The sequence below is a fragment of the Podarcis gaigeae genome (genome assembly GCF_964106915.1).
Source record: "Podarcis gaigeae genome assembly, chromosome: 2".
Classification (NCBI taxonomy): Eukaryota; Metazoa; Chordata; class Lepidosauria; order Squamata; family Lacertidae; genus Podarcis; species Podarcis gaigeae.
The window spans coordinates 114539509-114560744 of NC_139679.1; the positions used below are offsets into that span (position 1 = coordinate 114539509).

General features: G+C 49.1%; 1 protein-coding gene across 1 annotated transcript; it reads left to right on the plus strand.

The window, feature by feature from the left end:
* Positions 1 to 1698: 1698 nt before the first annotated feature.
* ATF6B (activating transcription factor 6 beta) lies at positions 1699 to 20854 on the plus strand (the record flags this gene model as incomplete). Its single annotated transcript, XM_083723580.1, is given in 18 exon segments — positions 1699 to 1902; positions 1904 to 2104; positions 2107 to 2248; positions 3844 to 3947; positions 5571 to 5655; positions 6911 to 7017; positions 7105 to 7234; positions 7738 to 7914; positions 9163 to 9350; positions 10073 to 10258; positions 13761 to 13852; positions 15192 to 15362; positions 15993 to 16100; positions 16223 to 16313; positions 16503 to 16573; positions 17067 to 17178; positions 18619 to 18703; positions 19950 to 20854. Coding segments are annotated over 18 exon segments (2538 nt in total). The 3' UTR covers positions 20234 to 20854.
* Between the last annotated feature and the right edge of the window lie 382 nt (positions 20855 to 21236).

Below are 21236 nucleotides of genomic sequence, written 5' to 3' on the forward strand. Positions count from 1 at the left end.
ACAGTGGTACCTCGGGTTACATACGCTTCAGGTTACAGACTCCGCTAACCCAGAAATATTACCTCGGGTTAAGTACTTTCCTTCAGGATGAGAACAGAAATTGTGTTCCGGCAGCGCGGCAGCAGCAGGAGGCCCCATTAGCTAAAGTGGTTTCAGGTTAAGAAAAGTTTCAGGTTAAGAACGGACCTCCGGAACAAATTAAGTACTGAACCCGAGGTACCACTGTAGTCTGCATTTCACAAAGCCACTATTCCCCAGCATCCTTAACAGTTCCAATGATTCTTTGGAGAAAGCAATGTGATTTAAACATGATTGTTACTTATGTTATTTATTGAATTTCAATCACCTATCATAATAGTGAGGGTGGGATGATCAGGAAGGGCTTCTTTGACGTTTGGTTGGTAGGACCCTTCAGCATCATGAACAATCTCCGGATTTTGATATTTGTCCAATTTTGGATATCCACATTAACACATACTTTCCATGAGTCCCTTCCCTCTCCAGGGAATTGACAGGGTTATGCAGGGTGCGGCTTACCGAGGCACCCCCCCCCCCATATTTTATTAAAGTAGGCTCCCTGAACTCACTCTTTCCTGGGAAAATCTTTCCTGTCTAAATTTGTTCTGCTGCTGGAAAAAATGTTGCAACCTTAGGAACTGGCTGCTTCTGCTGGAATATAAACAAAGGGAAGGAGAAGCATTTCTTTGGAAGTTTGGATTTGATGGTGGATAAGAGAGAGTAGTAAAAGCAAAGGAAACCTGGCGTTATTTCATTCCCCGCCCTTTGATAATATCATAGCTACATCTACGGCATATCATGCCAAATCAGTTGTGCTGTGGGGCAATGAGGTCACTCATGGCAACCTTCCATTGACTAGTCAATAACACCCAATTCCCTGATGCGCCTCTGAAAAAGTTTGCCACAATTTGCCCTGCTGTCCTGGCAAAACCAGGGACTAAACCAACCTGCATGTGTCACATCTGCTTTGAGGTTTTACAAACAAGCAGCATACAAATTTTTATATAAAATAAATAAGTAAATGCCATTTTAAACCTGGCATATTTTTTTCTTTTTTGCTTTCATATAAAATATTTGTATTGGGGTTTTTTCCAAAACAAAAAGGATGGGTTTAAAAACATATAAATGAATAAATGGTTCCTTGTGCTCCTAGCATCTTTAAACATCAACCATCAGCAGTGGAAATCATTTCTGTTTTTCGACTTCCTAGCTCCATACAAGGGGGAAAGTCCTTTGTTAAAATACCTGTGCACTAGACTGCTTGTTAAAAAAGATGCAAATAGAGTCAGAAAGATGCATGAATAAAAACGACAGCAACCTTTAGGTGCAATATAATATAAAATGCGCCTTGCTATCCTTAAAACACCCGTGTGAGAGAAATGATGCTGTTTTCATGTTGCAAACAGGAAACTGAGACTAAGAATATGCCACTTATCCAACATTTTTCAAGGGCCAAAGAGGCCTAATAATAATAATAATTCTTAAAAGGATTAGAAACCCCTCGTTTAAAAAATACAGCCAAACTACAACTCCCATAAGCACTTGCGCGTCAAGGTATGTCCCCCCCTTCTGTACGCATGCGCTCTTCTCCCTAGATTCTATACACGCACAAACGCAGCGCAGCGCCTGAAACCTCTATTTTATCAGTGCGCGTGCGCCGAGTTAATAAATACCCACCTCATGGAATGCGTTGGCGCAGCGTGGTGCCGGCTCAATCCTTCGCGCTACAATTTCAAGGCGTCCGGGGACAAGCGCCGCGCAGTTTCCCCACTGCGCATGCGTCCTTCGACCCAAGCGCGGCTCCGTGAGGCATCCCACAAAACCAAGCGGACATTCAAAAGAAAGAAAACCACTTCGCGTTTCGTAGTGCGCTTGCGCGCTGTTTTGTAGCAACCGCCGTGCGCAAGCGCACTCGCGGCTTCCGCCTTCTCCGCGTGCGTTCCGGCTCGGTACAACTTCCGTATCATCCTCCTCCGCCACTGGTGGATATTCCGGCCGTGACCCGCCTCTTGCTCGCTCTGGTTGGCCGAGGAGGCGCCGGAGCCGGCGTCCTATTGGGCGCTTCTGTTGTTATGGCAGCGGGGGAGGGGGGGCGGGAGCCGGAGTCGGCCGTGCAGCGTAGTGTACCGGGAAGGCGGAAGGAAGATGGCGGCGCTGGCTTCGGAGCTGCTGCTGCTGAGCGACTCGAGCCGTTTCCGCGCGGATAACCTTCTGAGCAGCGAGGACTGGGGTGGGTGCTCGGCGGGGGCGGGGGGGGGGAGCCGGTGGGCGGAGCTTGTTTGGGGTGGGCGGAGCGTGTCTGTTGGGGAAGGGGCTGCAAAGGCGAAGGAGGTGGGAGGGAAGGAGGATCCTGCGCTACCTTAGCCCACAGTTTAGACAGGTGCGCGACAGGCCCTCTGCGTCTCCACGAGGCGGAGGGGCGGAGCTTCACCTGGTGGGTGCCCACCTGCCATGCACCTGCCGAAGGAGGCTCTACTTCATATCCCTGCATAGCTGTCAACGTTTCCCTTTTTTAAAGGGAAATTCCCTTATTCCGAATAGGATTCCTCGCAGGAAAAGGGAAAAATTGACAGCTATGGCCCCCTGCAACGCAGAAGTCTTTCACCCAACGCGGGACTCACGACCCTGAGATTAAGCTATTGTAAGCAACTACATACATTGGTAGGATTGACTGAAAACTTGTAGTAAAAATTTGAACTATGAATTGACAAAGCATTTATAAAAATAAGAGTTGTGATAGAGATGCAGAGGGGGGAAACCATTACATTAAGATCCACAGTATGGGGGGAGGGACGTCAAAAGGTATTGTATGTTTATGTTTTTAATTCATTTGTTTATGTAAAATAGGAAAGTGCAAAAATATAATTTATTTAAAATAATTTTTTTAAAGTGTCTCATGCTCTACCGACTGAGCTTATGCTTCATGGATGTGTGAGTTGTTGCCTTAACAAAGATCCAGAGGTTCACAGGTCCCCAACTCCCACAACGCCATCCATCGTGTTCGGGACACGTTGACTTTAGTCTTTGAAGGCTGCTTGTGCTTTGTTTTTGTTCTTTACCTGTCATAATAATGTAGTTAAGGCCAAAGGCACCTGCTGTGAGGTAAAGAACAAACCGTGTGTGGCCCTTTATTATTATTATTATTATTATTATTATTATTATTATTATCAAAATACAATGTTACAGATAGGTAGCCGTGTTGGTCTGCCATATTCAAATCAAAAAATTCCTTCCAGTAGCACCTTAAAGACCAACTAAGTTAGTTCTAGGTATGAGCTTCCGTGTGCATGCACACTTCTTCAGATACACTGAAACAGAAGTCACCAGACCCTTCTATATAGTGAGAAGGTGGGGAGGGGTATTACTCAGAAGGGTATCTGAAGAAGTGTGCATGCACACGGAAGCTCATACCTAGAACTAACTTAGTTGGTCTTTAAGGTGCTGCTGGAAGAAATTTTTTGTTTTTAAAATACAATGTGTAAACAACATCAGTGAAAATTGAAAATATACACGCTGTGAAATGAGGGGAAAATCTTTAAAATATATTAGGGGATTCAGTCAAACTGGCAAAAACATGCTTATTTGTATTATCATGGAGTGAGTTGTTTATGTGGCTAATCTCTAGAATTCCAGAACTGTATTATAAGGGGGAGCAGCTCTAGTTGTATTTGGGGGAGAAGGTGGGGCCAGGCCTTGCTTAATGCATACACACACAGATGTGCATGGTATGGGCTGTAAGTGAAAAAGGAGAGCAGTAAAGGGTGAAAACATGTTTTGAGTCTGTTCCTTGCCCTACTGACTGCCCCCTTCCCATTCTCCCCACAGATGCAGGTCTGTACAGCTGCCTGGAAGACGATGGGGATGTGGCAGCCGAGCTCTTCCCCTGCCTCGAACGCAGCATTGTGGATGGTGGCTGTGCCCATTCCCTGGTGAGAGCTGCTTCCTCTCACATGCCTTCCCAGAAAAGGCTTTTTACTTCTTTATGATCCCTCCCATTGCAGAGCAGCATGCTCTTCTCACCTCCTGTTTATCTTTCATCCACTCCCTGCTACTTAACATCAGTCCTTAATGCTGTTTGTCTTGAGGGCCTGCTCACCCTCATTCCTGTTGCTACATCTTCTGAGGGCACACGCATGCATAATGGGGCTTGTGCATGATATAGGGATGTTTAGGGAAGCTTTTAATGTTTAATGCATTACAGTATTTTAATATTTTGTTGGAAGCTGCTGGGGAAACCCAGCCAGATGGGCAGGGTATAAATAATAAATTGTTGTTGTTGTTGTTATAGGACAGTGGTGGCGAACCTTTTAGAGACTGAGTGCCCAAACTGCAATCCAAAACCCACTAATTTATTGCAAAGTGCCAACGCGGCAATTTACTATGGGATAATAATGATTGTCTGCATGCACACATAAAAATAAATATACCATAATAAAAATGTGGGGAGGATTGGCAGGAGTGTTGTGGAGTTTTTTTGGGGGGGGAGGGACATGCAGATAAACACTAACACACATGGACAACACTTCCTGTAGCAGGCTGAAGCTACAAATCGTCTCAATGCTCACCAGCAGCAGAAAAAAACAACAACCCTTGACACAGCCACAAGTCACATGCAATATCGCCACTGACTATCTTCTGCTCTTGGCAGCAAACAACCCAAACAATCACGGTGTGTGGGGGGGGGGGGAGTGGTGCGGCTGAATGTCAGTTGGTTGGCGGGTGTGCTATAGGGAGTGTTTCCTGCCCACAGTGCTGGGGGAGGAGCGGCTGCCCACTTTGCGAACCCCTAGGAACGGCCCTGCTGGGGCGATGGCACGTGTGCCAACAGAGAGGGTTCTATGAGTGCCCCCTGGCACATGTGCCATAGGTTCACCAGCACTGATATAGGATGGTGTGAGCTGGGTTTGCATCTGGGAGATCCAGGTCCCTTATCTTCAACAGTGAAAGGGGCATTTTTCCTCTTTAGATTGCATGTACTAGATTTATCTGTGTTCACCAGGCGTGGGTGAGACCTCGGTCCTTGAATAAGCTGCCCAGATGTGTACTACCAAATCTGTGATGCCAAGCCACACACACACATCTCCCGCTACAAGTTTAGCCCACTCTTGCCCTACAAAACTATAAACCCCATACTTGTTAATAAGCTCCACCCCCAATAATACCCTCAAATTCCCACCTTTCACTGGCTTGTTGCCTGTCTGCTGTGCATGCATATTAATATATATCCATTCAGGATGTACAGAAGGCGAGAAGGGAAGCACTCCACCATCTCTGCTAAAACACTAACAATGTGTGGTTCATCTTCTCCCTGAAATGTTTCCTTTACAGTGGAAATGGAATGTTGTAACATTAAGAATTGATGCACAAGTTTGCATTTTTCTTCTCCCCGCATAATTCCTTTTTCTGTTGCATCATTTAGATTGTAAACCTGAAGCCTCATTACTGATCTTTGCAAGCTGCTTATTTATGGCCAAAGAGTGGGGTGAAAATGCTTCACAGAAAGACACACACACACAGATCAGTTTTGTTTTCTCTCCTAACTCTCTTGGCAGCAGTTCAGTGATGGGTTCGACCTGGACATGGAAACGGTGCCCCCGGACCCACCTTGGGACCCACTGCACGACTCTCTCTTCCCAGGTAAGTACCTTTGTGAGATTGTGGGAGGGCTGTTGAGAGCCTGAGAGATGCAGAGCTGTATATATATGGTAGGATGATACAGTATACAGTGCACAGGGACGAGACCCACCTTAGGCTAGGTTGTTTTTGTGAGTTAATGCAATAATGTGCCAGCACTCTTGGTGGAGGCGCATGGACACGATCCCAGGTCTGAGTCCCCTGTCTCTCCAGTTTAAAAAGGTCTCAGTGAAACATTGGAGAGTCACTGCCAGTCAGAGTCTAGAATACTGGACTAGGAAGAACCCGTGGACCAGTTGGTATAAAGCAGCCCCATGCTACAGAGGGAGATCCCTTTCTTTCAGTTTTGAGGCGTAGAGGAGAGGGCTGTTGCCTTCAGGCCCTCGTCATGGGTTCACCAGAGACATCTAACTGGCCACTGTCAGACAGTGGGTTAGATGGGTCATTGGTCTGTTACAGCAGGATGGTTGTTGTTTCTGAGCCTCAATATGCTTTGAACAGCCTAGAATTAACATGGAGTAGAGTTTTTTCCCTCCCCCATCCTGGACCACCTAGATAAAGTTTCTGACCTCAGACAAAATGTCTTATATTTAATGTCAGCAACTAAACTGGCTGGTGGGTAGAGCAGCAGAAGGGGTGAGAGGGCCTATTGCTTTCACTGATCTCCCCAAGCTCTGCCCCACCAGCTAAGGCTCAGAACCACAAATAACCTGCAGCTTGCGTTTGGCAGTTTCCCTCTTCTTCCTGAAGGCAGTTTGGCAGGGCTGAGGCTCCAGTACTTTGGCCACCTCATGAGAAGAGAAGACTCCCTGGAGAAGACCCTGATGTTGGGAAAGATGGAGGGCACAAGGAGAAGGGGACGGCAGAGGACGAGATGGTTGGATAGTGTTTTCGAGGTTACCAGCATGAGTTTGACCAAACTGCGGGAGGCAGTGGAGGACAGAGGTGCCTGGCGTTCTCTGGTCCATGGGGTCACGAAGAGTCGGACACGACTAAACGACTAAACAACAACAAAGCTGTCCTTTGCCATTGGACAGCAATCTAGCCCATTTCAGGGCTAGACTGGGCTTCTTGGTAACAAGGAGCTTCTCTTTTCCTTGGCACCTCCCAGACAGACAAATACGTGTCCAGCATTTATTTTCAGTGCAAACTTCCCAGGGGGCACAGAGGAGATAAGTTTGAGCTTCTTCTTTGTTTTCACGGTTGAAGTGGCTGGCAGTGAAAGCATGTTAGTGATTTGTTCCCCTTCTTCCTTTAGAGCTGCAGGTGAAGTCGGAGCCTGTCTCCCCCGCCTCGTCGCATTGCTCTGATTCCTCTACGCTGTCCTCTTCCTCCTCCTCCTCCTCCGCTGATCTCTCAGGGCAGGTACGCTTGTCGGACCTCTTGTTACAGTAGAATCTTGCCTCCTGCCCCTTAAGCTCTTGTGCTCAGGCCTGCGTTTTTCTCTCGCAGGCCCCTGGCCAGGCCGATGTGATGGGAGTGAAGACCGAACAACCCCCCACCCCTCCGTGCATGTATGGAGATGTACTACCCCCCCACTTTGGCACGGTGCAGATCAGTGTCGTCCCGGCTCCTGAGACAGGTATGTAGAGGAGGAGAGAGAGTGCCTAGGGAGAAAGGGGAGGACGCGGTGGCGATGTGGGTTAAACCACTGAGCCTCTTGGGCTTGCCGATCAGAAGGTCAGCAGTTCGAATCCCTGTGATGGGATGAGCTCCCGTTGCTCGGTCCCTGCTCCTGCCAACCTAGCAGTTCGAAAGAATGTCAAAGTGCAAGTAGATAAATAGGTACCGCTCCAGCGGGAAGGTAAACGGCGTTTCCGTGCGCTGCTCTGGTTCGCCAGATGCGGCTTAGTTATGCTGGCCACATGACCCGGAAGCTGTACGCCGGCTCCCTCGGCCAGTAAAGCGAGATGAGCACCACAACCTCAGAGTCGGCCACGACTGGACCTAATGGTCAGGGGTCCCTTTAGGGAGAAAGGGATGCAAATTAAGTCAATGTGAGACTCCCGTGGCAAAAAATTCAGTATAACCTAATACAGTGCCCTTCAGAAAAGCGGCTTCACTGATCAGCTTGTTCTGTTACAGGAAAACCGGCAGCTTCCAATAAAGCCGACAGCATTCTCAGCCGGAAGCCCCCCATTCAGCCAAAGCCAGTTGTGGTCACCACTGTCCCAGTGCAGCCTGCAGCCACGTCCAGTAAGACCATCTTATTGCAGCCTGTACCTGTGTCCCAGCCACAGGCTATCAACCCAGCGATTTCAGGTAATGCTTTTGCCGGCTGGAGGTTGTGATCCAGAGCATATGAAAGGCCACAGACTGCGCAATGCAGAAATAGAGAAAGGTTCGGCTAATAGGAGCCTGCTTGAACCCAGGTTCCAAGTGCAACCGAACACACTGTACTAGGGGGCACGCAAGTCCTCTTTTCAGATTTCCCTAATGTTGTTAAATGTGGCACCCAGGTGCACAGTTGCACCCTTGAGGGCTTCCCTTGGCATCCACCGGCCCTCTGAGCCCCCCTTGGTTATCAGGTAGTCGGGGTGGTTGCCATTTTTCTCCTTAGAAAAGTACATCTTCCGCAGAAACTGCTGCTTGCCTTCTATCACTGTTCCATTGAGAGCGTGCTCACTTATGGCTTATGTGTGTGGTACGGAAGCTGTACTACCCAGGACAGGAAGGGGTTGTGCAGAGTTGTTAAGGCAGCAGAGAGCATTGTTGGCTGCCCACTCTCCACCTTAGAGCAGATTTATGCCACAAGGTGCCATAGGAAGGCGCTGGACATAGTAAAAGATCCGTCGCATCCTGGTCACTGTCTCTTCGAGCTCCTGCCGTCGGGACGGAGATACAGGACGATGAAGACAAGAACGAGCCGTCTCAAGAACAGCTTCTTCCCCAGAGCGATCTCGGCCCTGAATGGGAAGCCTGGACTTTGAAAGTCATCTAATCTTCCTTGCTGTATTATACTGTATTGTTTTAATTAGTGTTTTTATAGTTGTTATGATTTTGTGTGGAGTGCCCTACCTGGGTGGATGGAGCAGCCAAGTAATTTCGTTGTCCCCGAGGGGGGGCAATAACAATAAAGATATTATTATTATATTAGTATTATTATAGAGCTGAAGTTGGAAGAATGCCTCTCTCCTCCCTTCCTCTTTCAGCCCTCTGTGCTTTTTAAGGCTCACTCACTTCATTGGAGCTGGCGTTCTCCTTCAGAGTGTGCTTTCTCGGTCTCTTGGGAGGGGGCTGATCACAGGGAGCGGGGAGAGAAGGGACTTGGGGCCCACCTTGCTCAAAAGCCCAAATGTGCCCACGAGGCTGAAAACCTTTCAAACTCTTTTTATGTTACTTTTCATTGTGTTCTTTTGCTGCTTTGTTGTTTGCTACCCTGGGGTCCTTTGGGAGGGAGAGCAGTATAGAAATTTAATAATGAATGAAAAGAACCTTTTTTTTGTGGGGCAAAACTACAATGTATGTGTAGCATGGATTTATAGGACCTTGCTTCTTCTTTAACCTCAGTTCCCGCACAGAGCGTTGTGATTTCCCAGTCTGAGCTGCTGCATCTCCCCGTCTCTGGGCTGATCAAGGTTCAGTCCCCTTTAAAGGAAAGTCTCCCAGCAAAACCAACTCCCTCTGCCCCCAAACCAGAAACCAAAACTATTGTCCCGGCGCCGACGCAAATAGGACCCTGCAACCAAGAGATCGACGTAAGTACCTTTTGGCCCCCTTCTTTCTGCTGCTCCGGGGTTCACTGGTCCTGTCCTGGGACTTCTCCTGAACACATGTGCCGGGGGTGGTGGTTATATGGCTGAACATTATGGCCACATATGTGCTGTGTGTTTGTATTTGTGTTTGTATGTGCCATGGAGAGCCTCAAGGTCCATAAATAGCAACACCCTAGTGGTTCTGGGCCATAAGGAAGTTAGATAAGCTTCAACCAGGGCCAGGGCCTTTTCAACACTGGCTCCGGCCTGGTGGAACACTCTGCCTCATGAGACCAGGGCCCTGCAGGATCTGATTTCTTTCTACAGGGCCTGTAAGACAGAGTTGTTCCGCCTGGCCTTTGGTTTGGAGCCAATTTGATTCCCTCCCCCTCTTTCTTTTTCCTTTCTCCTCCTGTGATGAGGGTGCATTTTAATATATTAATGTTTCAATATTTCAATGTATATTAATTTTGTCTTCATTGTATTCATTCAACTTGTTTTTATTATTGCTTGTTAGCCACCCTGAGCCCGGCCTTGGCTGGGGAGGGCGGGGTATAAATAAAAAATTATTATTATTATTATTATTATTATTATTATTATTATTATTATTATTTTAACCCAATAACAATTGGAAGACCGCAGCATCCCCGTCTCTGTTTTAAAGCGAGAGCGTATTCGTGTTTGAGAAAGTAGCATTCCCCATCCCCTTTGCTAATTCCCCGAAGATCAAGGTACTTAAAAGGCAGCAGCGGATGATCAAGAACCGTGAATCGGCCTGCCAGTCGCGGCGGAAAAAGAAGGAATATCTGCAAGGGCTGGAGTCTCGGCTGCGGGAGGCCCTGACGGATAACGAGCGGCTGCGGCGGGAGAACACGCTCCTTCGCCGCCGGCTGGACTGTGTCCTCAACGAGGTGAGTGCCTGCCGGCCAGACCTGCAGCTTTGTTGGGTCCCTCACACAACCCACACCGTGTGTGCCTGCATATTTGTCCATCCACATTACATCCACATCTCAGCAATCTGTTGATTACCAGCAGGACTGCAACAAAATGCTGCAGTGTAGCTTGGCCTCCTAACAGGAGCTCTCCTGTTCTGGATGTCAGCCAGTGACACTCAGCACTCCCCGCAGCTGCCAAGCCTGCCTGCTTGGTTCTCACTGAGCTGATTTTCAGGCTGGTGGAGAGGTGGGATTGCCCTGTTAGATTTAAATTTTTCCCATTCTTTCTGTACTTCTGTAAACCTTGGGGTTCCTTTGAGCAAGCACGAACCTCTCTCGTTCCTCTGCGGTCCTACTTTAACCCCAGTCCTGTTGGCTCTCACCACCTGAGCTCCCAGTACATTTCTGAGCACAATTCAAAGTGTTGGTGCTGACCTTTAAAGCCCTAAGCGGCCTCAGTCCTGTATACCTTAAGGAGCGTCTCCACCCCCATCGTTCAGCCCGGACACTGAGGTCCAGTGCCAAGGGCCTTCTGGTGGTTCCCTCACTGCGAGAAGCCAAGTTACAGGGAACCAGGCAGAGGGCCTTCTCGGTAGTGGCACCCGCCCTGTGGAACGCCCTCCCACCAGATGTCAAAGAGAACAACAACTACCAGACTTTTAGAAGACATCTGAAGGCAGCCCTGTTTAGGGAAGCTTTTAATGTTTAACAGACTATTGTATTTTAATATTCTGTTGAAAGCTGCCCAGAGTGGCTGGGGAAACCCAGCCAGATGGGCAGGGTATGAATAAATTATTATTATTAGTAGTAGTATTAGTATTATTACTACTATTATTATTAACCTGCTATTAGAGGGAGTGATTATGGTACAACAGGAGAGGCCGTGTCCCAAGAAACTCTGCCTGACTGCCTCTTCCACGTTTGCTTGGGCAGTTGCAAGACTGCACATGAGTCTCACTCTTCAGATGGATGGAGTTTGGAGTGAACATGTGAGAGCCAGAATGCGAGGTCATCCTAAGGAGTCTGGCAGTGTGGTTTTCATTCTGCCTGTTCTGCCTCTCCTTGCAGGGGAAAATAGGGAACACATGTCTGGCCCTCTTCCTTTGTGGACTTAAGAGTTCCTCCTTTCCCATATATGCCTTCCCTCCTGTGCTGGGCAGGGGTGGGCTCTTCATAGCTGCTGAAACGTATCACTTCTGCATCTATAAATGCCTCACCAGCACTAAAATGCTTACACCTCTTCTGTGGAGGTGTCATTATATTATTTATATTTATATTTATATTTACCACCCTTCATCATAAATTCCAAGTCCTCCCCTCCCAAATACAATATATAATAAACATTAAGACACAAACAGGAAACTAAAGCAGCAGTAAAAACTGTTCTAGTGCTTAGTTACCAATAATAATAATAATTATTATTATTTATTTCCCCAGCCACTCTGGGCGGCTTTCAAGAGAATATTAAAATACAATAGTCTATTAAACATTACAAGCTTCCCTAAACAGCAGATGATACCCAGCTCTACCTCTCTTTTAAATCAGAACCAGTGAAGGTGGTGAAGGTCCTGTGTGAGTGTCTGGAAGCGGTTGCAGGATGGATGGCGGCTAACAGATTGAGGTTGAATCCTGACAAGACAGAAGTACTGTTTTGGGGGGACAGGAGGCGGGCAGGTGTGGCGGATTCCCTGGTCCTGAATGGGGTAACTGTACCCCTGAAGGACCAGGTGCGCAGCCTGGGAGTCATTTTGGACTCACAGCTGTCCATGGAGGCACAGGTCAAATCTGTATCCAGGGCAGCTGTTTACCAGCTCCATCTGGTACGTAGGCTGAGACCCTATCTGCCTGCAGACTGTCTCGCCAGAGTGGTACATGCTCTGGTTATCTCCCGCTTGGACTACTGCAATGCGCTCTACGTGGGGCTACCTTTGAAGATGACCCGGAAACTACAACTAATCCAGAATGCGGCAGCTAGACTGGTTACTGGGAGCGGCCGCCGAGACCATATAACACCGGTCTTGAAAGACCTACATTGGCTCCCAGTACGTTTCTGAGCACAATTCAAAGTGTTGGTGCTGACCTTTAAAGCCCTAAACGGCCTCGGTCCAGTATATCTGAAGGAGCGTCTTCACCCCCATCATTCTACCCGGACACTGAGGTCCAGCTCCGAGGGCCTTCTGGCGGTTCCCTTACTGCGAGAGGCCAAGTTACAGGGAACCAGGCAGAGGGCCTTCTCGGTAGTGGCACCCGCCCTGTGGGACGCCCTCCCATCAGATGTCAAAGCGATAAACATCTACCTGACATTCAGAAGACATCTGAAGGCAGCCCTGTTCAGGGAAGTTTTTAATATGTGACATTTTAGTGTATCTTTCATCTTTGTTGGAAGCCGCCCAGAGTGGCTGGGGAAACCCAGCCAGATGGGCAGGGTACAAATAATAAATTATTATTATTATTAATTATTGTAAACAGTAAAATGAGTTTTTTTAACAAGTTTGGATCCAGTGGCTCAGCTGCTAACATCTCCATTGTTTTGTGAAGAACAGCAGTCCGCTTTCAAAATAATCGCTGTTTGGTTCTGTTTGTCTTGAAATCCTTAAACATGCCATTTGGATGCAAGTGGTTAATAGAAAGCTGCTCTTCAGTGACAGGAACCTTTGTCTAGATGTTTTCTAGTTTCTCTCCCTCTGTACGAGATGTCGGCTGGGCTGTCTACCAGTACCATGCAAGGCTTTGATACGATGATGCCTACTCTCCAAATGGGAGCCCCAAACTCTCACAATCCCATTGGAAGGGACACAGAAGGGACACAGTTGACGTCCCTTGGCTAAATAATAATGATTTGGGCACTGCAAGGGCAGTGAGACTTCTTTTTTAAAAAAAAGTTTTTATTGTTAAAATAATTCAGCTTTAATACACACATATTGCAAATATATAAGCATACAAACATACATTTTATACAATCCTTAAAAATGTTCAAACATACCTACACTCAATCCCACGGATAATTCCTTTTCCCATCACCATCCACCACCCCTCACCCTTTGTGTTAGACTTCCAATCTACTCAATTGCAATTTCTTTCCACTTCTATTACTTTCTTTCACACACCTTTAACCTACTTTCATGCTTCTTTTTTCTATTACACATTGTTATCCATCTTATTTAGTATTTCAGTATTTAAAACGGAACTTGTTTATTCTAATAGGAGTTCTGATTTTTCGATATGGTTTTGCAAGTATCCTTTAAACACCTTCCAGTCCCTGTCTATTTTCTTTTGAGATCCTTCCAATTTCTCCCATTGTTTTGGATATATTGTAGCACTCCAATAATTTGGTAAGCCACTCTATTTTTGTTGGTATAATACCGAGTCTCACTGCCAGGAAAAATTGGAAAAGTGGTATTATACCAGCAGTGAGACTTCTAAGTGGGCGACATGCCTCTGTGGCCATAACCACATGTTTCTTGCCTTCTCCCTGCAGAACAACGAGCTGAAATTTGGCTCTGGCAACCGGAAAGTCATCTGCGTCATGGTACTGCTGCTCTTCATAGCTTTCAACTTTGGGCCTGTCAGGTGAGGCTTCAGAGTGCTTGCGGGTGTCCCTCCAGTCCCACAATTGGGGAGTGAATGACTTTGCTAGGCAGTCCTTGTCTGGGAGCCTCTGAAGTTGGCAAGGCCCCAGAGAAATTGGTTTCACTCGTAGGTGGTGAAGCCAGCATGTGTAGGCTTGCTGGATGTTTGGCAAAGGTTAGCAGACTGGAGAGGGAAGCATATTTCCTAGGTTGAAGTTGGACGAGAGCCCCGAAAGCTCACCCCACCCCGCATTTCTTGTAGGCAACTCTCCTTTTTGTATCACATTAGGAGTCACTTGTTGTGACTCAGTGCACTGTGGCCTAAACCATTGAGCCTCTTGGGCTTGCCAGTCGGAAAGTTGGCGGTTCGAATCCCCATAATGGAGTGAGCTCCTGTTGTTTTGTCCCAGCTCCTGCCAACCTAGCAATAAAAAAGCATGCCAGTCCAAGTAGATAAATAGGTACGAATCCGACGGGAAGTTAAACGGCGTTTCCATGCACTCTGGCTTCCGTCATGATGTTCCGTTGAGCCAGAAGCAGTTTAGTCCTGCTGGCCACATGACCCAGAACTCTGTCTGTGGACAAACGCTGGCTCCCTTGGCCTGAAAGTGAGATGAGCGCTGCAACCCCATACAGTGGTACCTCTGGTTAAGAACTTAATTCGTTCTGGAGGTCCGTTCTTAACCTGAAACTGTTCTTAACCTGAAGCACCATTTTAGCTAATGGGTCCTTCAGCCGCCACCACGCAATTTCTGTTCTCATCCTGAAGCAAAGTTCTTAACCCGAGGTACTATTTCTGGGTTAGCAGAGTCTGTATCCTGAAGCATATGTAACCCAAGGTATCACTGTACAGTGGTGCCCCGCAAGACGAACGCCTCGCAAGACGGAAAACCCTCTAGACGAAAGGGTTTTCCGTTTTTGGAGGCCCTTCGCTAAACGAATTTCTCTATGGGGTTGCTTCGCAAGACGAAAGAATCTTGCGAGTTCCCGCGTTTTTTTCCGCCCTTTCCCTAAGCGCTAAGCCGCTTATCATCTGTTCCGCTGATAAGCCGCTTCTCAGCTGATCGCTAAAAGCCGCTAGACCGCTAATAGCGCTAATCCGCTAAGCTGTCAATGGGCTTGGTTCGCAAGACGAAAAAACCGCTAGACGAAGAGAATCGCGGAACGGATTAATTTCGTCTTGCGAGGCACCACTGTAGTCACCTTTGACTGGACCTAACCATCCAGGGGTCCTTTAGGTTCATAGAAATAAAAATGATAATAAAGTAAGCTCAGACCTCTTTGTTAGAGTGTCCCTGAACTCCTCTAGGGAACTTAACTCCCCGTTTCCATCTCTCCAGCATCAGTGAGCGCAAGGCAGCAGACGTGGAGCTGCCGAAGCAGGAGGTGGAGGCTGGCCCTGGCCGGAGGCACCTGTTAGGCATTGTGGAGGAGACCCACGACACTCCAGAGGAGGAGCAGGAAGAGCGGCAAGAGGAGGCCCCAGCCAGGCTGAGAAAGGCACAGTTCCGGTAAATTAGGGGGGCAGGCAGGAGAAACAACAAGGTGATGAAGAGAAGAAGAAACAACCTGCCCATGCATCTCTCTGTTAAAATTATTTTGGGGGCCCTGGCAACCAGGAAGGAATCCTTGACTGTGTTTGGATGTGATGCTAAAGCAGGGGTGAGGGTTCTTAGGCTTGGAGAGGACCGACAATCGCCCTCCATGCCTCTCTGACGGCCCCATTTGACTCTGCCAACTCATACTCCCCTCCCCAGGCCTTCCTTTATTTACTTATTGCATTCCTGCCCCACCCATTTCTCCCAAGGAAATCTAAGGTGACGTTGGAGGTTTCTGAGCAGAGCTTGGATGGCCATGAGTCATGGATGATTTAGTCGAGATTTCTGCATTACAGATGTATGGTGTCAAATGCAAAGTTGGCTTGGCAGGACTGCAGCCAGCCCACTTCACGCTCTTCTTGAAACATGTGGTTTTGCTCCAGGCTGAGCAGCTACTTGTGCGACTCCCAAATCACCATGTGCTCTTCTCAGCTCTTCCTCAACCCTTGATTTCCTCTCTTGGCCAATCTCTATTTAAAATTCACATTTCCTTCTCTCTCCCTGCCCCCCCCCCCATGCCTTTCTCTCTTCCTCCACCCCAAGAAATCTGTCGGCTCCCTTCTCTGACATGAAGGACCTGATGCTGAGGGACTTAGACAAGTTGTTCCTCGCTTCCGATTGCCGCCAGTTCAACCGCACTGAATCCCTCAGGTGGGTCCTGGGGCAGGAGAAGGGAGGGGGTGCTAAGTATTTGGGGGGGGGACTCTTGTGAGCATTGAGGCCTGGGAACATTGTAGGTGACCCTTCTGCCTGCCTCCTCTTCCCCCCTACAGACTGGCAGACGAGCTCAGCGGCTGGGTCCGCCGGCACCAGATCAACCGCAGGAAACCCTCGCAGTCTCGCAAAGCAGCTCAAGCCAGCCAGGTGTGATGTGGATTGGGGGGAGGCAACTGTTTGGGCAGGGAAATGGGGGGTGTAGTGGTGATAATCCCTTGTGGGGCTAGATAAGGACACCAGAATCTTACTGTGGTTTGCCAACAAGGTTGGGGGCAGGGCCAGGGGCTCTGTTGCTTCGCAGACTCTTCATATCCTTGCTTTCATTCTTCATTTCAGGAAAAGCCACAAAAGAAGCCCCCTAGCCCCTCCCGCTACGTGCCCGCCAGCCCCCCCAGGCACCCTGAGAGGTAAGCGGCTTGTTTTGCACCGAATTGTTTTTTGAGTTAGCTCCCCGGTTCGATGTGGAAACACTTTCGCTCACCCTGCCCCTCTGGCTTACAAGCTAACCCCACCCCTCCCAACACACACAAGGAAAAGGGAACAGGGAGGGAAGAGGAAGAACTCAAACTCCAGCACCAATTCTTAAGTTCTTATAATGACCAGCTGGCACACCTAAGGGGTAGGAGGTGCGCGATTGAGCTGGCATCTCACAGCAGAACGGATGGGGTGAGCCCTGCTTCCCATCTCTCCCCCAGAGGCTGGCTAATGGAACAGCTGCCTCCAGGGCTAAGGGAGAGGAGGCCTGGTGGAGCCTCTTCAAATTGGCTCCTTGCTTCATTGCTCCCTCCACCCACCCGCTGGAGACTCCATTCTTGTGTCCCGTGACAGTGATGAGGTGAAGGGAGCCTTTATGTTTGCAAACAGATCTCCTTTCCCCCTCCCCCTCTTCTGCCTTTCCAGGAATTCCCTCAGTCAGCTGCAGGTATACCAGCACCCTGACCACACGGAACACGACTTCATGGACGCGATTGACCGCCGCGAGGATACTTTTTACGTGGTGTCCTTCCGCAGGGTGAGTAAAGAGCGGCTTGTGGGGCACTGAGCGAGTTGCGCAGGCAGTGCGGTGCCCCAGATTTTGCATTGCACAATGTTCTCCTTCAGGCATGTGGCTCCAGAGAGAGAGCCAGGAAGAAAGCAGTAGAGGAAGGAAGCCCTTTCAGACTTGGGCAGAAGATTACAGGTTGCATAAAGGCACACTGGGGCAAAGATGCAAATGGAGAATCTTCCCTTCTTGGAAGCCACCAGGCAAGAGTGCCTAACCTGTGGCCCTTCCTGTAGTTGCTGAACTACAACTCCCATCATCCCCTTCCAGCATGTCTGGCGCTCAGGGATGCTGAGGCTGTCCCCAGGCCGCATCCCTTTCACAGCCATACCCCGTTCCTACCTCTGCTTTGCACCCATCTTTTAAATGTATTTTTAATAGCTGGGATAATAGAATTGTAGAATTGGAAGGGACCATGAAAGTCACCTAATCCAACCCCTTGCACTGCGGGCGTCTGGGATGATGAACACAGCTCCTTGGGCTGGCATTTGTGGAGTCTGGGAGCCAAACGGGGAGAGGTTGTCAGGGTGTGTCCTTGTTGTCAGGGGTTGTCAGAGAGGTTGTCACGGTGTGTCCACACCTCAGGGTGTGTCCTCGCCGCTACCCGCGACAACCGCACCCACCCTTCTTCCCCGCCGGCCTTTTCCGGGAGAGCGACGGCCCGCCCGGCCTTGCGGGCCCCCAGGCCCACCTTGCCCTCAGGCTGGCGGCCCCCGCAGCGCACCCTGTACCTCGGGGAGCATGGGGGAGGGGGCTAGAAAAGGGAGGCCCCCCACCCCGACGACACCGGGGAGAAGAGCCCCTGGGTCTCTTAATTCTTACGCCAGTGATGATTTTGTCATGAAATCCCACTCAGTATTGATCCAGAGCAGAACTCCGACTTAGAGTTAGCAGAGTCAAAACTTAAACACGTTGCAGGATTCCCAAAGACCAGAGGCAATTGTATTTCATCCAGCAGAGCTTTACTGCTTCTGAAGGCAAATGAGCATAATGGTCACAAATCCAATACATTCAGGACTGGCATAAGAAATCCAGTTGCAGCAGACTTAGCTTAAACTTACAATAACTTCTAATAAGTCTATGTACAGAACACCACACCAGAAGGAAAAGAGATAGAATGAGAAAGTGAAACCCAGGCTCCTTCTGGCCTTACCATTATAGTCAGAGTGGCCATGACAGAAGAGAGAACAGAACCAGTTTAGGCCAGCTGTACTCAGCTTCTCTGAAGGAACAACCCAAACATCAGGAACCTTTTGTTTGCTTCTTTCACACAGAGAAGCTTCCAGAACCCTCTTGAATTAAGTAGAATAGGAAAGATCTCTACACATCAGATCAATACGTACTTTCTGCACAAATAAATGCAAACTGACAGATTTTCCTCTCCTGTCTTTTCCCCTCTTTTAACCTTAGGATCACTTGTTGCTGCCTGCCATCAGCCACAACAAAACCTCCCGCCCAAAAATGTCACTGGTGATGCCAGCCATGGCTCTCAATGGTAAAGAAAGAAAAGAAAACGTGCGGGTAGATTTGAGGACTTTGTGTCGAAATGTTTTGTGTGAGATGCAGTCCCTGACTATACCTGCATCTGCATCTCCATATCTATATATATGTATATCCCTATGGCGCTGTGGTCTAAACCACTGAGCCTCTTGGGCTTGCCGATCGGAAGGTCAGCGGTTTGAATCCCTGCGATGGAGTGAGCTCCCATTGCTCTGTCTAAGCGCCCGCCAACCTAGGAGTTCGAAAGCACGCCAGTGCAAGCAGATAAATAGGTACCGCTGTGCCGGGAAGGTAAACGGCATTTCCATGCGCTCTGGTGTTCTGTTGCACCAGAAATGGTTTAGTCATGGTGGTCACGTGACCCGTAAATCTGTCTGTGGACAAACGCTGGCTCCCTTGGTCTGAAAGTGAGATGAGCGCCGCAACCCGATAGTCACCTTTGACTGGACTTAAGCGTCCAGGGGTCCTTTACATTTACCTTTTTTTACTTATATTATTATTATTCTTAGGATGCGGGTGGCGCTGTGGGTTAAACCACAGAGCCTAGGGCTTGCCGATCAGAAGATTGGCGGTTCGAATCCCCGCGACGGGGTGAGCTCCCGTTGCTCGGTCCCTGCTCCGGCCAACCTAGCAGTTCATGGACCTGCTCCTGACAACCTAGTCCATGCAATGCAGGAATCCTTGTCCAATGTAGGACTCAAACCCACAACTCTGAGTCTTATGCATAAGAGTCTTATGCTCTAGGGACGCAGGTGGCGCTGTGGGTTAAACCACAGAGCCTAGGGCTTGCCAATTAGAAGATTGGTGGTTCGAATCCCCGCGACAGGGTGAGCTCCCGTTGCTCGGTCCCTGCTCCTGCCAACCTAACAGTTCGAAAGCATGAACTGCAAGTAGATAAATAGGTACCTCTCCAGCGGGAAGGTAAACGGCGTTTCCGTGCGCTGCTCTGGCCACATGATCTGGAAGCTGTACAAGGGCTCCCTCGGCCAGTAAAGCGAGATGAGCGCTGCAACCCCAGAGTCGGCCACAACTGCACCTAATGGTCAGGGGTCCCTTTACCTTTACATATATTATAAAAATTATACCAGTAGGTACCAGGGCGGGTTACAATAATATGTTATATACAGTTGGGGGGGGGAGAAGACTATTCTCGTTCCCTCCAGAGGGAGGGTATAAATTCTACGAAGCAAATATGAAACAAATAACAATCGCCTCCTTGCATTGTTTTCTTTCTCCCCCAGAGAGCCTGTACAATTCGTCCCTGGGCTACGAAGTGATGATGCAGATAGACTGTGAGGTCATGGACACCCGCGTCATCCACATCAAGAGCTCCACAGTGCCTCCCTTCCTGAGGCGGCACGATGCCGCCACCCGCGACAACCGCACCCACCCTTCTTCCCCGCCAGCCTTTTCCGGGAGAGCGACGGCCCGCCCGGCCTTGCGGGCCCCCAGGCCCACCTTGCCCTCAGGCCGGCGGCCCCCGCAGCGCACCCTGTACCTCGGGGAGCACGGGGGAGGGGGCTAGAAAAGGGAGGCCCCCCACCCCGACGACACCAGGGAGAAGAGCCCCCTTAATGGAAAGTGGGGGCCCTCGCGCCAGGGAAACGGACCCGCCCCCTCAGTGGAACTCCTGCTCGTGTTGAGAAACGGGCTATGCCACTTTTGTCACCTGATCTCCGGCTGCTGCCTCCAGGAGGGGTCAGTGGGCATTGGATCCTGCGGTTCGGGGGGCTGGGGGCTGGCACCTCGGCCACTGCCTCCCCCCTACAACGCCCCCCCCCCGCGTGGCCCAGTTGAGACTTTCTGTGCGCCTCTGCTGCCCCCTGATGGCTGAGACTAAGGAACCTGTGCATTTGGGTAAATGTGGGAGAGTGAGGAAGGGTGTCCATTTTAAACTACTGTCTCCAGTCGTGTGTGTGTGTATGTATGTAGGAGAAGGGCAAAGGGAAGTTTGCAAAATGCAGTGTGTGTGTGTGTGTGTGTGTGTGTGTGTGTGTGTGTATGTGTGTATGTGTATGTACGCTCCCCTCCCAGTTACTCTGATGGCACTTAGATCGGCCCCCTTTGGATCCTCCTTGTGTTTTTTTTTTATTTTTTAAAAAAGGATAAATAATAGCTGCAAAATAAACTTAATATGTGACCAGAACCGTTTTTTCTTGCTTTTCCCCCCTTCCCCCTGGTTTTCAAGCACCACAATAAGGCGACTCATATCGTCTGAACAAGAGAGCTGTGTCCCTTATTGCTGGCAACTGATGCTGTGGTGGAATAGGCACAGCGTGGTCCAGACAGAGAGCAAAGCTTCTCTTCCTGGTTTTGTCTTGTTGTTGCTGTTTAGTCATTTATTCGTGTCTGACTCTTCGTGACCCCCTGGACCAGAGCACACCAGGCACTCCTGTCTTCCACTGCCTCCCGCAATTTGGTCAAACTCATGCTGGTAGCTTTGAGAACACTGTCCAACCACCTCGTCCTCTGTCGTCCCCTTCTCCTTGTGCCCTCCATCTTTCCCAACATCAGGGTCTACCAGCTGA